The sequence below is a fragment of the Psammomys obesus genome, unplaced genomic scaffold (genome assembly GCF_907164565.1).
Source record: "Psammomys obesus unplaced genomic scaffold, mPsaObe1.curated_primary_1811, whole genome shotgun sequence".
Classification (NCBI taxonomy): Eukaryota; Metazoa; Chordata; class Mammalia; order Rodentia; family Muridae; genus Psammomys; species Psammomys obesus.
In genome coordinates, this window is record NW_026596085.1 from 6,304,662 (window position 1) to 6,321,505 (window position 16,844).

At 44.3% G+C, this 16,844-nt stretch overlaps 1 protein-coding gene across 2 annotated transcripts in view; it reads right to left on the reverse strand.

Moving 5' to 3' along the window:
- The window catches only part of Irak4 (interleukin 1 receptor associated kinase 4), a 24,082-nt gene continuing 7,238 nt past the window's right edge, over window positions 1-16,844 (reverse strand). The window contains exons 3-12 of one of the 2 annotated variants that reach the window (XM_055626953.1): window positions 14,090-14,235; window positions 13,373-13,549; window positions 12,633-12,793; window positions 10,516-10,580; window positions 8,868-8,982; window positions 8,353-8,462; window positions 4,509-4,692; window positions 3,538-3,600; window positions 864-1,022; window positions 1-745 (exon numbers count right to left, since the gene is read on the reverse strand). In XM_055626953.1, the coding sequence (XP_055482928.1) occupies window positions 713-745; window positions 864-1,022; window positions 3,538-3,600; window positions 4,509-4,692; window positions 8,353-8,462; window positions 8,868-8,982; window positions 10,516-10,580; window positions 12,633-12,793; window positions 13,373-13,549; window positions 14,090-14,235 (1,213 nt within the window). In that variant the 3' untranslated portion in view covers window positions 1-712. Of the gene's footprint in view, window positions 746-863; window positions 1,023-3,537; window positions 3,601-4,508; window positions 4,693-8,352; window positions 8,463-8,867; window positions 8,983-10,515; window positions 10,581-12,632; window positions 12,794-13,249; window positions 13,350-13,372; window positions 13,550-14,089; window positions 14,236-16,844 lie in introns of those variants that run through there. The other variant, XM_055626954.1, reaches the window with a different exon arrangement.

The following is a 16,844-nucleotide window of genomic DNA, read 5'->3' on the forward strand; positions in this document are numbered from 1 at the left end:
TTGACATTGGTGGTAAGTTTAATTAGGGCGATAGGAAGGTGAGAGGTTACTTACAGGAGCATGGTGTTCATAGCCCAAAACAAAAGCCAGATCCAAGACTTAAGGTAGCTAAGAGCTGGACCAATGCTTTACAGGAAGTTAGTGAGGTGTGCTGAGCTTCAGGGGCTCTGGCTGGATGGTGGTGGTGCACACCTTTGATCCCAGTGTTCAGGAGGCAGAGGCAGGCAGATCTCTGAGTTCAAGGCCAGCCTGGTCTACAGTGACAGTTCTGGGACATCCAAGGTTTCGGTTACCCTAACACAGAGAAACTCTGTTTCAAAAAACCCAAACATCTCCCCCTGCAAAAAGACCCCAAACCTAGGGTCTCTGTACCCTTCAGCCCAGTGCTGTTTTGCCAAATCTTGCAGTTGTTGTAGTTGGTGATTGTGGCTTTGAGGGTGCTACCATGTTACCTGACACTTTTGCTGTGTGTCAGCACCCCCATGAACTGACCACTACGCTGCACCATGCTGCCTCGCTGAAGACAGAGAACATTCAGGAAAACCAAAACCAAAACACAGGCTGGGGATGTAGCTTCGTGTCCAAGCACTTGTTTGATCTCCAGGATCACAAGAAGTAGGAAAAAAAAGAAAGGTGGTGGCGGTGGTGCGTGGTTCCAGAGCTGTGTATATATAAATATACATTTAACAAATGAAGTCCTGTTTTATTAGTTTTAAGGAGACATTTCTTGGAGCAGTTGCTGAACCTTTCAAAAAAAAAGAGAACAAAAGAATCACGTTTCACAGATGCTTTGACATGTATACCCGGTAAAGGATAGCAGCCCTACCCCCCTTCGCTGTAGACGCGGACATCACAGTGCGTACCTTGGTAATGTCCGGCCTCTTATTTTTCTTTTCCTGCAGACACTGACTAGCAGCGGAGTACATGGCCTCGACGGAAGCAGGGTCCACGTCGTTCATCTTCTTGTCCGTGTAGTCTTCAATCGTCTTTTCTTCATCTTCAATTTCATCTTTAATATCCAGCTTTAAAAATGGGCATGAAAATGTGGTTAGAAGCTTCAAGATGAAAAGCAATCAGAATATACATTGAAATTATTTAAATTCATCTGACTTCTAAAAAATTTTTTTATAACCTCATCAGGAATTGAAGCCACACAGGACAAATGTTAGATAAGGAAAGATATGCACACACACACATTGCAGATTTACTGGTTTTATTCCCGTGTATGCCTACCCATCTGCTTTATGATTCTCGTCTCTCTGTGATGAGCTAACTGCTTGCATTCTTACTGGCAGCATTTGTCAGTCCTGTGTCATCAGCTTCTTGATGCATTTCTGAAAATGCAACTCCACCTTCTGGATCCAGACACCCCGTCTTTATCCACCATGACCCAGACTGATGGATCAAAGAGAAAGAGTGGGAGAGTGGGAGATGAATGAGGGGATGGTGCTGTGTGTTGAGTGGTCGGTTGAGTGGTGGCCTCAGAACTGTGCATGTGTGCGTGTCTACATCCTGGTTCCTGGAGTCTGTAAATATGACCCTATATGGAAAAATGGTCTTTGTAGATTTCTGGAATGAAGGTCATTTTGGGCGTGTTCCCATCATAGGAAGGATTGGGGGTGTGGCCTTGCTGGAGGAAGTATGTCATTGGAGGCGGGCTTCAAGAGCTCAAGGCCTCACTCTACTCCGAGTTCACTCTCTGTTTTGAGTTTCCTATTCCTGCCCCCATTCCGGCCAGTTGCTACCATATCTCTCTGCCATAAAAGACTCTGGAAAGATAAGCCCCAGTGCGCCCTTTCTTCTGGATGTGTGCCTGGGTCATGGTGTTTTATCACAGCAATAAAACAGCTCCAACTTCAATGACAAGTGTATGTATCTATATAAGACAAAAAGGAAAAGACACAGAAAAAAACGTGACTGGCAACAGCAGAGACTGTGGTGACAGCGCTATAATCCAAGGCTACCAGAAGCCACCAGGACCTGCAAGAGGCAGGGGACGGTCTTCCCTGGACCCTCAAGAGGGACTCATGGTCTCACCAAACCTTGAGTCCTGACTTCCAGCCTGTACTGGGAGAGCATGTTTCTGTCACTTTGAGACACCCTGTTCATGGTATATTTTGTAATAGTTCAAAGAAACTTGTGTTTAAAGAAAGGATTATGAGTGAGGAATGGAATGGAACATTTCAAAACTCTTCCAAAAGATGGCTGGATTGTGAGGTCACACAGGGAATGGTAAAAGGCTTGCCGAGAGAGATCCCTCCTAGCTGTGTGCACGTTTCAATCTTAGGACTTTGTAGCTGTACCACACTCTAGGGTACGGTGTTTCTTGAGTTTTACACTTTCACTATTAAATGATGCAGTGTAAACCTGTGACTCATAGAGATCCTATGCTTCATTCTGACTCAAGCTACGGTGGTGACTTTTCCACGTTCTAAAGGGGAGAAGGATGTAGTAGGTGTGGGTAGGCTTTAGGTAGGCAAGCTTGCCTGAAACGGAAGCTCAGTTTGGTGAAATACAGGCTGTCACCACAGCCCCACACCTTTATGTGGGTGTGAGAACAAGTGTGCAGGGGCCTGTGGAGGTCAGAGGTCAGCCCCGGGAGCTGGGTTACAGGCACTTGTGAGACACCGCACGTGGGTGCTGGGAACTGAACTTGGCCCTCTGGAAAAGTAGTATGAGCTCTTGACTGCTGAGCCGTCTCTCCACCCCTGGCACCAAGACTGAACAAGCAAGTGTCACCTTCTGATTGTCTAATCCTAGTTCTGGGACATGATCTAGTATATATCTATTGTCTGTTATTGTTCATACCCATTTGTTCTATCAGAGCATATAAACAAATTAGAAAAAAAGAATATAGCTGTTAATTGTGAGAAACATTCATAGATGATATATGTTTACATATTATAAGACAAACATATGTATATCATATATATCTTATTACAAATATAAAGAAATATACATATATATGATACGCAAACACACACACACACATATATATAACTTTAAAGGACATGGCATAATTTATCTATAGTTTAGTTACCATTTAACTCATCTGCTTTTAAATTATCAATCAAATGTTCAGAATTAGAGGCTAGGAATGGTAGTACAAGAGGGAAGTGTTTTAACTCTGTACGTAAACACTCCATGATGAAATAAAAAAGCTTTTACTGGCATTTATATTCTTATGCAGATGTAAATGAAAACTATGATTTCCCCCCCGATGACCTGAAAATACTCTCACCACCTGGAGTCTGTTTACACCCTGGAAGGTAAATAAGCTGCAGGTAAACTAGATTTCTTCTCATTTTGCCCACAAAGACACTGGAACAAAGAATGTACAAATAATCTTTTTAGGTTTCACAAAGAGATCCTAGCAAACCAAAGACTGGAAATGCACTGTGCTCTTTTACTACAGCTGTTACACGTAGCCCGTCTTCTGTAGGAGAATGCCATTTCTCCATACCAGATTTACCCACAAAGATCTAAGGCCCCAAAGGTGAAAGAGGAGACTGACAAAAAAAAAAAAAAATTAGTTACTAGTAACTGAGGGTCACGGTTTTCATCCACGGCCGCAAGTCCTGTTATCAGCTCTAATAGAACCTAGGAAGACAAAAGGACCCATTAGCAAAACACTGGAGACATCAAGTAGAAAGGAAGAGGAATGAGGGGTGAGCCCAGGGACTCGAACACGCAAGTGGGACTTTCCTGTCTGGCCATTGGCCTGGGGCACAGGGACTGACCAGCTGTAGGTATCCCAGGAGTTCCATTCACCATGCATGATGGGAACTCCAAGTCCTTTTGTCTCTTACAGGGCTCTCAGGAGAAGCTTATTTTTTAGCCAGCAGCCATATGTTACAGCCCCGTGCCTTAACTTTATGGTGGAGTTATGTTCAGTTTCCATCAATGAAACGTATTTGGAAAACTAAGATGGAGATGAAGCCCTACTAATCTTGCCCCTCATCCTCCAGCTCTGGCTGTTAGATAAAAACATGACAAAAAAGGAAAGCGAAGAAAGCACCCCTTCTGTGATATGATTAACTTTGGGCTGTGAGTCAGTTTAAGCTTCACCTGAATTCATGGTAAGATAATCCTTACTTGCAGTAACTAAAAAGGAGTCAACTCAAAACTTTTCTACATTGGGGATTGCTCATAAGCTTTTTGGTGTAACTGCAGGCTAATGCGAATAGTTTTTATTTTTATATAAGAGAGATAGGAAGACACAGGACTAAAATGTGTCTTCTAAAATGTTCTAATTTAAAAAGAATAATCGTGGGTTGGAAAGACGGCTAAGCAAGAAAAGGCATTTGCCACCAAGCCTGGTGACTGGTGTTTGATACCCAGAACCAACATGGTGGAAGGAGAGAACTGACTCCCAGAAACTACCCTCTAGCCCTTGGCATATGTATGCTGTGACACACACACACACACACACACACACACACACACACACACACACACAAATACTATAAAGAAATACATGCAAAACAATAGAGAGAATGACCGCGTACCACACCAAAGCTGTAGATGTCAGATTTGGGCGTTATTTCTCCTCGCAAAGCTTCGGGTGCCATATAAGCTGTTGTGCCCACAATTCGGCTGGTCATGACGGTCTGTGCAAACTTTGCCGAAGCCCGTGCAAGCCCAAAGTCAGATATTTTGGCAGTAAAGTCTTTGTCTAGTAAGATATTTGCACTGAAAAAAAATTAAATTTGAAGGAAGAAAACATTTTTCTTGCCTAGGAGTTGAAATAAGTTCTTAGAAGTTATTTATGTGTACATATATGGTTACATCATAGTAACTATATCATTTGGTAGATGCAGCATAGAAGACCGAGACATGTTTAAATCAGTCAATTATTCAGATGACAGTAAGAGAGAAATTGCTGTTTTCCTTATCTTAAAGAGAGGTGTTTAAAGGAATGAAAACAATAAAAGTTCCTCTTCTAAGGGAGGCACTTTTTCAGTATGCCACAGACAGCTATTACTAGCAAAAAAGCCTTCCAGTGGAATACACACACACACACACACACACACACACACACACACACACACACACACACACACTTATAATGCTGGTGACTAACCCCAGCCGGGCAACAGCTTTACTACTGAGCTCTATCCCTAGGCCAAAAGCCCTGGTCTTTGGAGATGACTGAAATTTCTAAGGGGGTATATTTGCAGAACTTACGTAGTCCATCACGGTAGTTCAGTCTTGTCCACAGCGTGTGAGAGTCACATGGGGCTTGGAGGCATGTCAGCCCCTATGAGCCGTTCCTGTGTGCTGGGAGTTTGTGTCCTCACAGCCACACTGAGAGACCTCACGGGCTGTCTTAGCCCACAGCTCTACTGAGCCAAAGAGGACTCAGAAACCATGGCTCAACTTTGTTTGGTGCCGCTTCTGTTTCCCCTACTGGACCCTGTCCCTAGTGAGAACTCCTGAGTTCCAAAGTTCTCTGGGGTTGGTTCTAGAAATGAGTGAGTATTTGTCTGTCTGTGTCAGGGTTTGAAATAAGCCAAAGGTACCGTTTGGTTTTTAAAAAATTTTTTAATTTACATTGGTGTTCTACCTCCATGTATGTCTGTGTAAGGATGTCGAATCTCCAGGAACTGAAATCACAGACCGTTATATACTGCCATGTGGGTGCTGGGACTTGAACCTGGGTCCTTTAGGAAGAACAGCCAGTGCTCTTAACCACTAAGCCCTCTCTCCAGCCCAACATACCTTCTTAACTCCTTTCCTAACATTTTTCAAACTTCCAACTAAAGCACTGACATTTTTGTCTTTCACCTGTCCTTCTTCTGTATTTCCTAGAATAGTGAAATACATATGTAACTCTGGCTGTCCTTGAACTCACAGAGATCTGCCTGCCTTTGCTATGCCAGCAAGCCCAGTGTACCCCCTGGAATCTTAAAGAAGGATCATATACAGCTAAATGGATCTTCATCCATTTATTCGTTTGTACGTATTGTCTTACTGGGAGTTCCTACAGTTCATAGGATTTAAGCTGAATGCTTTACATGAGGGGGAATCACAGATCTTATTTGTGACAAAGACATATGGATACTTTTTAAAGATCAATGAAGACTACATGATGGTCATATTGGTGCAAAATGCTGAGAGAATAATTCTGATTAGGTGAACTGAGGAGGGGAGAAGCGTGTTTATAGTGTTAAAGGCTCTTAGAGGAGGAAGGTCCTATGAGAGAAGACAGACAGGTGAGTGGATGAACATGTACAAGATGGTGAAAGCACAGAACAGCCAGCGTCATGATCACTCAGGGAACCAGTGTGCATGGAGCACAGGAGGAACCTGGACTTTGCCCTTGAGCACCAGGCCACCACTCAGCTTTCAGGATGGGTGACCGTGTTATCAAACAAGCCTCTTAGGACCTCGACCTGACGTTGTGGTGGTGAATGGCTTAGGCCTAGTACAAGCTACCTTGATTGAGAATGAGGGCTTGAACTAAAGATGAAAGTTAGCAAACGTCTAAACAGGCAAAATGCTGGGGATAGACGGGAAGTGAAAATCTGCAGGCACACCCAATGGACCGTTGCAACGGCGTGGTGTACAACAGGAAGAACGGAAGACAGTGAGCGAAATCCCAGCACGTAAGACACAGGGCGTGGCCGCTCTCCGAACCAGCCCCCTCGTCTGTGTGGCTCCTTGCATTCTCCACAGCTTTAGCTTATAAACGGTCTTATTTTTCTCTATTGTATCTGTTTCCTCTTATCCTAGGCCCTTCTCTTTGCTATGTATACATATGCAGGGATTAGTTGTGGCCATCGTAAGGGTTTCCTAAATCTCAGATATCATGCTTAGTATCAAAATGTCACAAAACGCTTGTTTCTATTTCACTCCTGGTTTTCTAACTCCCACCTCCTCCTCTGTACAACCTGACTTCAAACTCAGCGACTAAGTGGAAATAGTTCTCCATACAGACATGACTGCCCTGCGTGGGATTAATGCAATGGGTTAACTTTATCATGACCACCCCTCTTGGAAGCTTTCCTGACTTGATTTTGGAGCCGGTACACTCCATATACAGGCTTTCGTCTACATCTGTGTTTCTGTAGGTGTCTTTTGTGGCCTTTCCCTTTTGTTAGGCCATTTTGTCTTAGGGGTCCTTGGGATTCAACCCTGGGCCCTTACGCTGTATCTTTCCTTAATTGCATGATAACTCTTCAATCCCCAGGTTACACATTGGTATCTTCAGCTCAGACTTCTACTTACAGATCGATATGTCATACTGTCTGCTCGGCCTCTCCACTTCCAAGTCTTAAAAGAATTGCAAACACAGCATGTGCACCTCTCCTAAGCACACCCTGACCTGGGCCTCTTCCAGTCCTTTCTATACGAGTGAGTCACGTCACAGTCATTCCCAGAAGGCAGCTGTGGACGCTGTAAGTTCAAAGGCCATTACCGACACTCCTGTCTTCCTGAACCCTGGAGAGCTAAGACAGAAACACGTCTTGTTTATCTCTTACACAGTTGCTTGTATCTGCTCACATGATCCCTGCCTACCAGGCTGTCTCCAGCAGTCTGTTAATTACCTCTGATTTTAAACTGCTCCTTACGACAGAAGTGTTTCGCAGAACTTGAACATGATGGCCGTTGTCTTACAGCTTTCAACAGCATCTCATTACCTTCACGACCAAACCCTTGCCTTTGTCGACCAGGTCGTACGGGACTTGAGTCCCAGCTCATCTATTTCATCTCCTCTCATGACTTCTACCCCTCACTTTCTGCCCATCCGTCACACTGTGATCATTTTACTTCCTGTAACTCTTTCCTGTAACACTTTCATATTCCCTCTTACAAGCTTATTCTTTCCAGAATATTCTCCTTTTCTTCTATATAGCTACCCTCAAACTATGCTTCCTTATTTCCTGCTGACTGTTCAGGCCCAGCTTAAACCTTCTTTATACGAATGCTAGCACTACAGTAAACACAACTCTATTACTTTGTGATTGTCTTATTGATGAGGAACTCTGTTTTGAGCTACATTTGCTAACCCCCTCATGTACCGTGTCTAGCACAGAGCAGGTAAATATTTAACTAGGTAAATAACTTAAGAATGGAGAGGACTGAAAAATATCCTTGGAGGATGAAAGTGATTCAGGAAAGAGCAGTGATCCAAAAACCAAGAAAGAACCTGATCTCCCCAAGGAAAAGTAGGTCAGAGGGCTTGGAACACTGGAGATTGTAGGTGGCTGCAGTGCAAAGAGCTTTCCAGTGATGAGGGAGACTCCAGCCACTGTGCGCTAAGACACACACACAAAGAGTGAAGGGAAAGTGGGGAAGAAAAGTGTTCTTTAAAGATGGCTTTCAAAAGCTTCCTCATAGTAGATTTACCTTTTAATATCTCTATGAATGTGATGATTTTCATGTAAAAACCTGATGCCATTGGCTGCACCCTGAGCAATCTTGCATCTCATGTGCCAAGAAAGCGGTGGAGTACCATCCTTTTGAAGAAACAAACTGATTTTAAACAACGTTTAGGTGGAAAAAAAAAAAACCCATAGAAAAGACATAACAGTATTTTTTTTTTTTTTGTGGTCAACTGATGAAAGGGATTTATCACTAAGAATGTAGGATTACAATTTTTAAAGTTTGCAAAAATTAAATCTCAAGTAAGATTAAAGTTCTGCATTCCTTATTTGAAGACAACAATACAGGAGAACATCTTCAGCATCTAGCCTTGACTGACGCTTTCCCATCTTAAATTTGCAATAGCTGCCAACACATCAACCACATTATTTTGCAGAACAAGAAAATATTAAACTTAATGTGGTTTAAGTGATCCCGACCAAACGTGATAATTCACAATCCAACATAGAAGCAGACGATGAGACGGTCTGCTGTCTTACCAGGCAGGACAGTCTGTCTAGCAAGGAGCCGTTGGGCATGTAGGCATACACCAAGCACAGATCAGTGCTGTCGCTGGAGAAGCCAAGGAGCTCCACGAGGTTCTCATGCTGACACCTGTGGCGAGACAGGCCCCGTGCAAAACTGTTATGACAAACATTTCTAGGAGTTTTAGCAGAAGGATCAAGGAGATATCTGCCTGTATCTAAATATCTACATACATACATGTCCTATGCAATATGACGTGCTCAGACCCTGCTAACACGCTCACTGAAATTGTTGATTCTTTTCTGCAAACGGTTCCTGTTTCAGCGATGCCGCTCTGCAACAGAAGCAAACCTCTCCCGGCTTCGCCAGTCCCAGCCTGATCAGATCAGCGGAACCTGAGACAGGTTAGTTCAGGACGAGAGGCTGCCTGATGCCCATCTTTGTTGGGAGCATTTTCAAGATCTGGAAACTTGTAACATGGATGAATCCTCTAAAGTAACAAAACTCCATCGGGCAACACTGCTTTGTAGGAACCATATTCAGTCACGTTTAACTTTTATTATTTATGATCTTTAACCACATGCTTGTCTACAATCTTAGTTTTTGCACACCTGAGAGAAATGAGTACAAAAGCCAAGGCATAACAGAGGTGCTGGCCTCAGCCAAAAATGCAGTGCTGCCACCTGCTGGACATGCGGCACATAGCATGTTGATTAACTCACCTTCAGGCTTCCCTGCATACAGAGCATGGTACTAACGTGTAACAATATCGTACAACATACATGTTGTGAGAATTAATAACTGTGAGGGCTCCGATGCACACATGGCACATGAGAGATGCTCCATTACTTTTTGCTCATTCCAAGCCATCTACAATTCTGTATACTTTTGTACAAAATCAGACTTCTATTGTGAGAAATACCCTGAGGAGTGTAAGTTAAATGAATAAATTTTCCATTTTCACCAAGTTTGCATATTTTAAATACGAGTCATTTTTAATATTTGTTGAGTTTCTATTATCCATAAGGTGGGTGGTGGCTCACCTGCTCTGTCTCATGAACCTTCACAGTTTGTTGGCATTTCACTGCATAATGGGCAGAGGCCCAAGAAACCTGGACTAGGTCATTCTACATCAATCTATTCCCAACACTTTTGCATATAACATTTCCTTAGTTTTCTCTAAGTTTTAACTTCTCCGAAGGCTGTTACTTCATAGTTTTCTTTTCCTTTCTTCCTTTCTCCCTTTCCTTGTTTCTTTGTTTCTTTCTTTCTTTGACACAGTCTTTGTATAGCTCAGGCTGTCTTGGAACTTGCGATATAGTACAGGTTGCCCTTGAACTCACCACCCTCCTACCTCAACCTCCCAGTATTACAGGAGTGTACCATCATTCTTTCAAGAATTCTGGGAATAGAAAACCTGATAATAAAAATTACTTCAAATCCTATGTAACTTTGTTGTGATTTAAAACAACTGACTGCTTTCAATCTGCAGGCTTATGTGATCGTATAATTATGTGATCGTAATTAGCACTATTGGAGAACCAATAGTGCTAGTCTCAACCCTGTATCTTTGCACACTTGAATCTGAACTTTATCGAGAAACCAGGTCCTTTGCCTTATACCATGCTCTTGCTCCCGCCACACTGGAAAATCAATACTTACTTTGCCATTACTTTAATTTCTTGATCAAACTGTTGTTTTAATTCTTCAGTGCTGATTTCGACCATCTATGAAAATAAAAATATATACTGTAACACGATACAATCACCTCATGGCTCCTACAGCTGGAAGGGGGCTTGAGAAAAAGTCTCCTGCTGATTTGGTTACTTTAAAATCACATGGTAAACCAGGTCTGGTGGTGTAGGACTGTGGCTCCAGAACCTGGGAGGCTGAGGCCAGAGAACTTCAAGTTCAAGGCTTGCCTGGCTTAGAGTGAGAGTTGTAAGGTGGCCTGTGCAACTCGGTCTCTGCTCCAATGGGACATTAAAAGAGGGCCGGGATGCAGCTCAGTGGTAACGCGCCGGCCTAATATATGCAAGGCCCTGGGTTCAATAACAGCACAGCAATATGCATAATGTCTTAGCCAGGCATGGTGTCACATGCACGCCTGTAATCCCAGCACTTGGGGAGGCAGAGGCAGGCAGATCTCTGTGAGTTCGAGGCCAGCCTGGTCTAACAAGCAAGTCCAGGACAGCCATGGCTGCACAGAGAAACCCTGTCTCGAGAAACCAAAAACCAAAACCTAATGATCATCATCATCATAATAATTATGATGATGATAATAATAATTATGATGATAGTCTTGCCACAGTCTGCATGGCTGGTTTCTGGCAATCTGCCAGGATGTTGCAGGAGATTAAGGTGGACAGACAGACATAAGTAACATAAAGCTGGGATCAGGTGGTCCATGTGATAAGATGGAGCCGTACCAGCAACCCAGATACTCAGTGTTTTTTATGCATAGCAAGACCTAGGATGCAGGTGAGCTGATCTCAGCAGGGGTCTCTGTAGGGGAGGAGCCTCAGACTGCACTCACCTGGGATGAGGAAACAGAGGCTGGGACCTTTTACATGTACTGGTTTCAGCTAAAGGGTTTGTCAACACCCATACCCTGACTAGAGGAAGGCCTTGCCCTTCACATGAGCCTGAGATGCATGGCCATTCTTATGTCAAGGATACTCATTCATACAGTGGTAAACTTGCTCCCCACAAGGCCCTATTCTCTTATTGACATCTAGAAATACAAGTGATTTGCCCAAGGTCCCCCCCCCCTTTTTTTTTCATTGAAAGGAAAAAAAAATTATAAACCATTTTGGGCTATAGTAGAAACCAAGAGAGAAACAAACTTTCATCACAGAGAAAATTTAAAATTTTCTGTGTAACAAAATGAAAGCAAATGTGAAGAGAAAAGAGAATCAAATCCTATGAAAGAACCTGCAACATAAATCCAACATAAATCCATATGTGACATACACAATATTTTTAAGATATAACAACATCTTGATAACATAATTAATCAATAAATAAAGGTAAAATCCATTATAGAAAGGGAACAAAGGACAGGCAAGGAAACTCCTTTTTCATAGGGTGCATTTTAAAAAATACTATTTTTGCCGGCTACGGTGGCACACACCTTTTAATCCCAGCACTCAGGAGGCAGAGGCAGGCGGATGTCTGTGAGTTTGAGGCCAGCCTGGTCTACAGAGTGAGTTCCAGGACAGCCAGAGCTACACAGAGAAAATCTGTCTCAGAAATATCTACATACTATTTTTAAATTACATTTATTTAGTGTGTATGTGCGAGTGTGGATGAACACTGCTGAACACGTGGAGGCCAGAGGACAGTTTGTAGGAGTCAATTCTATTCTTCTATCTGGTGGGTCCTGGGGATCAAATTCAGATTATCAGGCTTCGTGGCAAGCGCTGTTACCTACTGAGACATCTCGCTGGCATCTAAATTGCATTTTCACATGGGACAGGGTCATACCGAAGTATTCAGATAACGTTTTCTTATTTCTCATCTTTAATCTAGGTTATGTACAAGGCACTGTGGTACAAGGCCTCTTTAGAGTTCATCTTGTGAATCTGTCACAGTCACAAACGTGGTTCTATGTCTGTGCCCGTAAACACTTTTCTAGGGATAGGCTGGACAGATTATTCTTACGTGGTAAGAGGTACGGGCTTAGGATGGGTCCACTTAAGGAGACTAAGTGCTGAGATAACAGAGCCCGGGAAGGTAACTGGTGGCTCGTTCTGATGGGAGGAAGGAAGGTAACTTACTGCTCCGAGCTTCTTCACTGCCACAGGTGTGTTGTCCACACAGCCCTTGTACACCACTCCGAATCCCCCCTCCCCCATTCTGTTGCCACCGACAGACACGGGTCGCTCATCAAAGTTATTTGTGATACTCTTCAGCTCATAAAATGAGAAACTGTGAAAACCTGTAGCATGAACAGAACAGGAAAAAGGTGTGTTAGAAAAGGAATTGTGACATTTTCTCAATTTGGAGATGACACACAAACACACACACACACACACACACACACACTCACATACACTCACATAAACTACAGACTACATAACCTTTATTATGACAATTGCACTTGGTTATTTTGTATCGAACACTCAATTGCCACCCAAAATACTTACTTGATAAAGTCCAGTCTACTCCCCCAAAAACTTTGGTCACATTCAAAAATTATTTTATTTATATATTTAGTTTTGAGGTAGGGTGTCATTCAGACCTGGCTGGCCTCGAACTCCTGCCCCTCCTGACCCTGCCTTGCACATGCTGGGAGCACAGGCGTGCATCACCACACTGACTTGTTTTCTTAGTTATTATGTATGTCCCACAGTCACGGAAAAACAGTAGCAGACGCAATGAAGATGGTACTTACTAAAGCAAAATGAACAACAAAGGGTGCTGCCAATGTGCCTCTGCCCCGTACACACAGAGAGGCTTACTTTCAGTCCCGTAATGGCAAATCCACCAGCCAGAAGGAATAGGCAACAGTACGTACGAGTATCGCTGAATTCTGAGCTTTTACTGTCTGGACGTGAGGAGTCGGGTGGCACACAGCTTTGCTCTTGCTTTGGCATCACAGATGTCCTGTCCTTCCCACAGCAAGGCCCATGTGTCTGTGCCACTGTTACCGCTTCTCCGGAAGGTATATTGGTGATAGTCTGGGGAACAGCATCTGCCAAACAAGAAGATGTAATTAGTTTCGGTGTAAGAAAAAAAGTCTTTGTGAAAAACAAAAACAAAAACCAGTGTGGTGGTTTGAATGAAAATGGCCTCCATGGGCTCACAGGGAGTGCGGCACTGTTAGGAAGTGTGTCACTGGGGGCGGGCTTTGAGGTCTCAGATGCTCAAGCCAGCCCAGTCTGTCTGTCTGTCTCTCTTTTCCTGCTGCCTGCTCATCCCGATGTAGACTTCTCAGCTCCTTCTCCAGCACTCTGTCTGCCTGAGTTATCACCCTATGTTCTTCATCCCTTTAAGTAAACTACATGACTACGATGGGGTTAAAATGATCCCTAAGCAGCCACCAATTTAGTAGCGTGCTCCAGAACATCCGGCATCTAGAACGGCTAAAAGCCAGGAACGGCTGAAAGAACCAAAGGGACTCAAACGTCGGGTTTGCTCGTTACATGGAAGAGTGAAAAGAAACACTTCTACTTTTGCCATTCCATTCGTCACCCAAAGCCAGCCGCCGGCACTCTGGTCACACCCAGTTTACCTGGCAGCAGGAGCGTAGCAGGGGCAAAAAGCTCGGTCTGGACCAGAAGATCCACAAGGTCACCGACTGTGCAGTTTGTGGTGCCCCAGTCAAACAGCAGCTCACAAGTGGGGCTTTTCCCGGTGTGAAGCAAGGCTTCGAATCTCCTGAAAGGCAAGAAATGAAACTAGTGCACAAGGAGAGCTCATAGGAAAATAGACACCGATCTCTGCATCCCTCCCACATCTCCTTCAGACTGTATCATGGGACCTCCCAAAGACAGTAAAGGAGAGGGACCTCGAGAGAACCAGTAAGGACCCCAACAAGGAGGAGAGACAGCAGAAAAGGAGCTAAAGGTGATGGTGATGGTGGTGATGATGATGACCATGATGCCAGTTAACCAATAATTGCAGCTGGAAAGATGCTCAGTGGTTAAGATACTGGCTGCCCTTACAGAGGACCAGCATCCTAGCTCACAACCATCTTGTGTTTTCAGTTCCAGGGGCTCTGATACCATCTTCTGACCTCCACAGAAATGAAACACGCTGTGCACATACATTCACACAGGCAAAGCATGCATACCCACAGAGTAAAAAATAACTCTTGGAAAGAGCAAGTTAACCTTTGGGCCTGGGAGATAAGCTCCATTGGTAACGTGCTTGCGGTACCAGTGTGAAGACTGAGGACCCAAGTTCATATTTCCCATGATCCATTAAAAAAAAAAAAAGCCAGTGCAGGGCATGTTGGCGGTCGCTCTGATGTGTGTTACTGACCCTTAAGATCTGGTTACACCTACCTTTGTTTTGTAAACCTGCCTAAGACATATCTGATTGGTTGATTAAACAGCCTATACCTGGGCAGGGCAGAATGGGGTAGGCTTGGCTAAGGTTTCCAGCTTTGGAGGACAGAGAGGATCATGGGAGATGAGGGACAGGAAGAGGGGAAGAAGGGAAGAGGGAGGATACAAGAATGGGTTAGCCTTGAGAAGAAGGTATGTGGGGTGGGGAGGAAGGGCTCCACCAATGACTTGAAAAGACCCAGATAGGGAATAAAAGCAAGTATTTATAAGATTATGGATGGAAGACAGGATGGTTAAGGAGGATGGAATTGGATGGGGGCTGGGAGATGGATGGTGTGGTGATTCAGACAGCGTAGGTAGGAATATCTGTCCGGCCCAAGGTAAACAAGGCAGCTATAAATCCAACAGGTGTCCGTGTCTTTTTATTTGTGATAGCAGGTTACATAATACTGCCATGATAATCATAGGGCTAATAATAATAATAAATATAGAGCCCAATTTTATTTTTAATTTGCTACATCCAGGGCACCTGTGTTTCGAGTCTGGAGCTATTATGTTAATTGTTTGCTCCCCAAGTTCTTTGAGAAAATGCTCATGGGCACCAAGTGATGCTGTGTAACCCCGCTTCCAAATTATCCCTGATTGGCCAGTAAAAAGGTGTACACCCAGGCTAGGCATGAGGGAGGCATGCAGAGCTAAGGTTGGTGGGCTTGGAGGACAGAAGGATCACTGGAGAGAGGTGGAGAGGGGCAAGAGGAGAGGAGTCGCCACGGGTGAAGCACGAACTAGCAGGACAGAACTAGCAGCACATGTCCGGGTGGAGCTTGCTCTGAAGATGAGAGATTGGAGAGACGCAACCGCAGGTGGAAAACATGTGCAAGTATCTGGGGGATTTTGGCGGGATTAGACAAGATAACTTAGGGGGCTAGTTTCTGCCAAGTTCCAGTGGTTAAGGTATATCAAAAATATAACAGGTGTCTGTGTATTTCTATGTATATAAAAGCGGATCAAATAATAACCGCCGTGATAATTTTATGTATTAATAGTAAACACTAGTAACATTTCTACAAAAAATTGGCCCCCAGCGTGGACGATTAAGACCCAAGCTTAAAGCCCAAGAATTCCCGGGTCAAAAGCAGTCTTCTAGGCGTCTCTCTAAGAGAGACTCTTGGGCATGCCGGCAGGCAACAGAGAGCCTGTTGCGGGCAGGCGGGGACCCCAAACAGACTGAGGGAAGCCAGGACTGGCAAGAGCGCAGCGCTGCTGTCTCTAGCTGGTTCACGTACACTGCGGAGGGCGGGGCTAATAAATGTCCAGTGAACACAGAGCCGGCAGGTACACATAATCCCTGCTGGGCTCATACTACGACTTTTGGGAAAACTCTCCAGAGAAGGCAGCCTACTCTGGGCCTGCATGCGGGATGGAGTGCGGGGGAACTCAGACTGGCACAAAATGATTGACTGATGCTCTGAGCCGCCTCCCAGCATCTGCAGGTGTGGCGCTTCCACGGGAACTGATAGGCACTCTACCTAGTGCGAAATAAATAATAATAATAAATAATAAACAATATTGGGCTGGAGAAGCAGTGACAGGCGTATCACTGAAGCCCTCTGGTTAGTTAGTCTAGATCAGCTGTTCTCCACCTGTGGGTTGCGGCATCAGATATCCTGCCTGTCAGATATTTCATGGTTCATAGCAGTAGCAAAATTACAGCTAGGAAATAGCAATGAAATAATTTTACGGTTGGGGGTCGCCGCAGCAGGAAGAACTGTGTTAAAGGGTCGGAGCGTTAGGAAGAACCACTGGGCTGGGTGAAGCGGTAGGCGCCAGGCTCCGTGAGATACCCCGTCTCAAAGAGTAAGGTGGAGAGGGATGAGGAAGGAGGAAGGCACCCGTTGTTGACCTCTGGCCTCCACAGCATGCACACCTAACACACACACACACACACACACACACACACACACACACACACACACA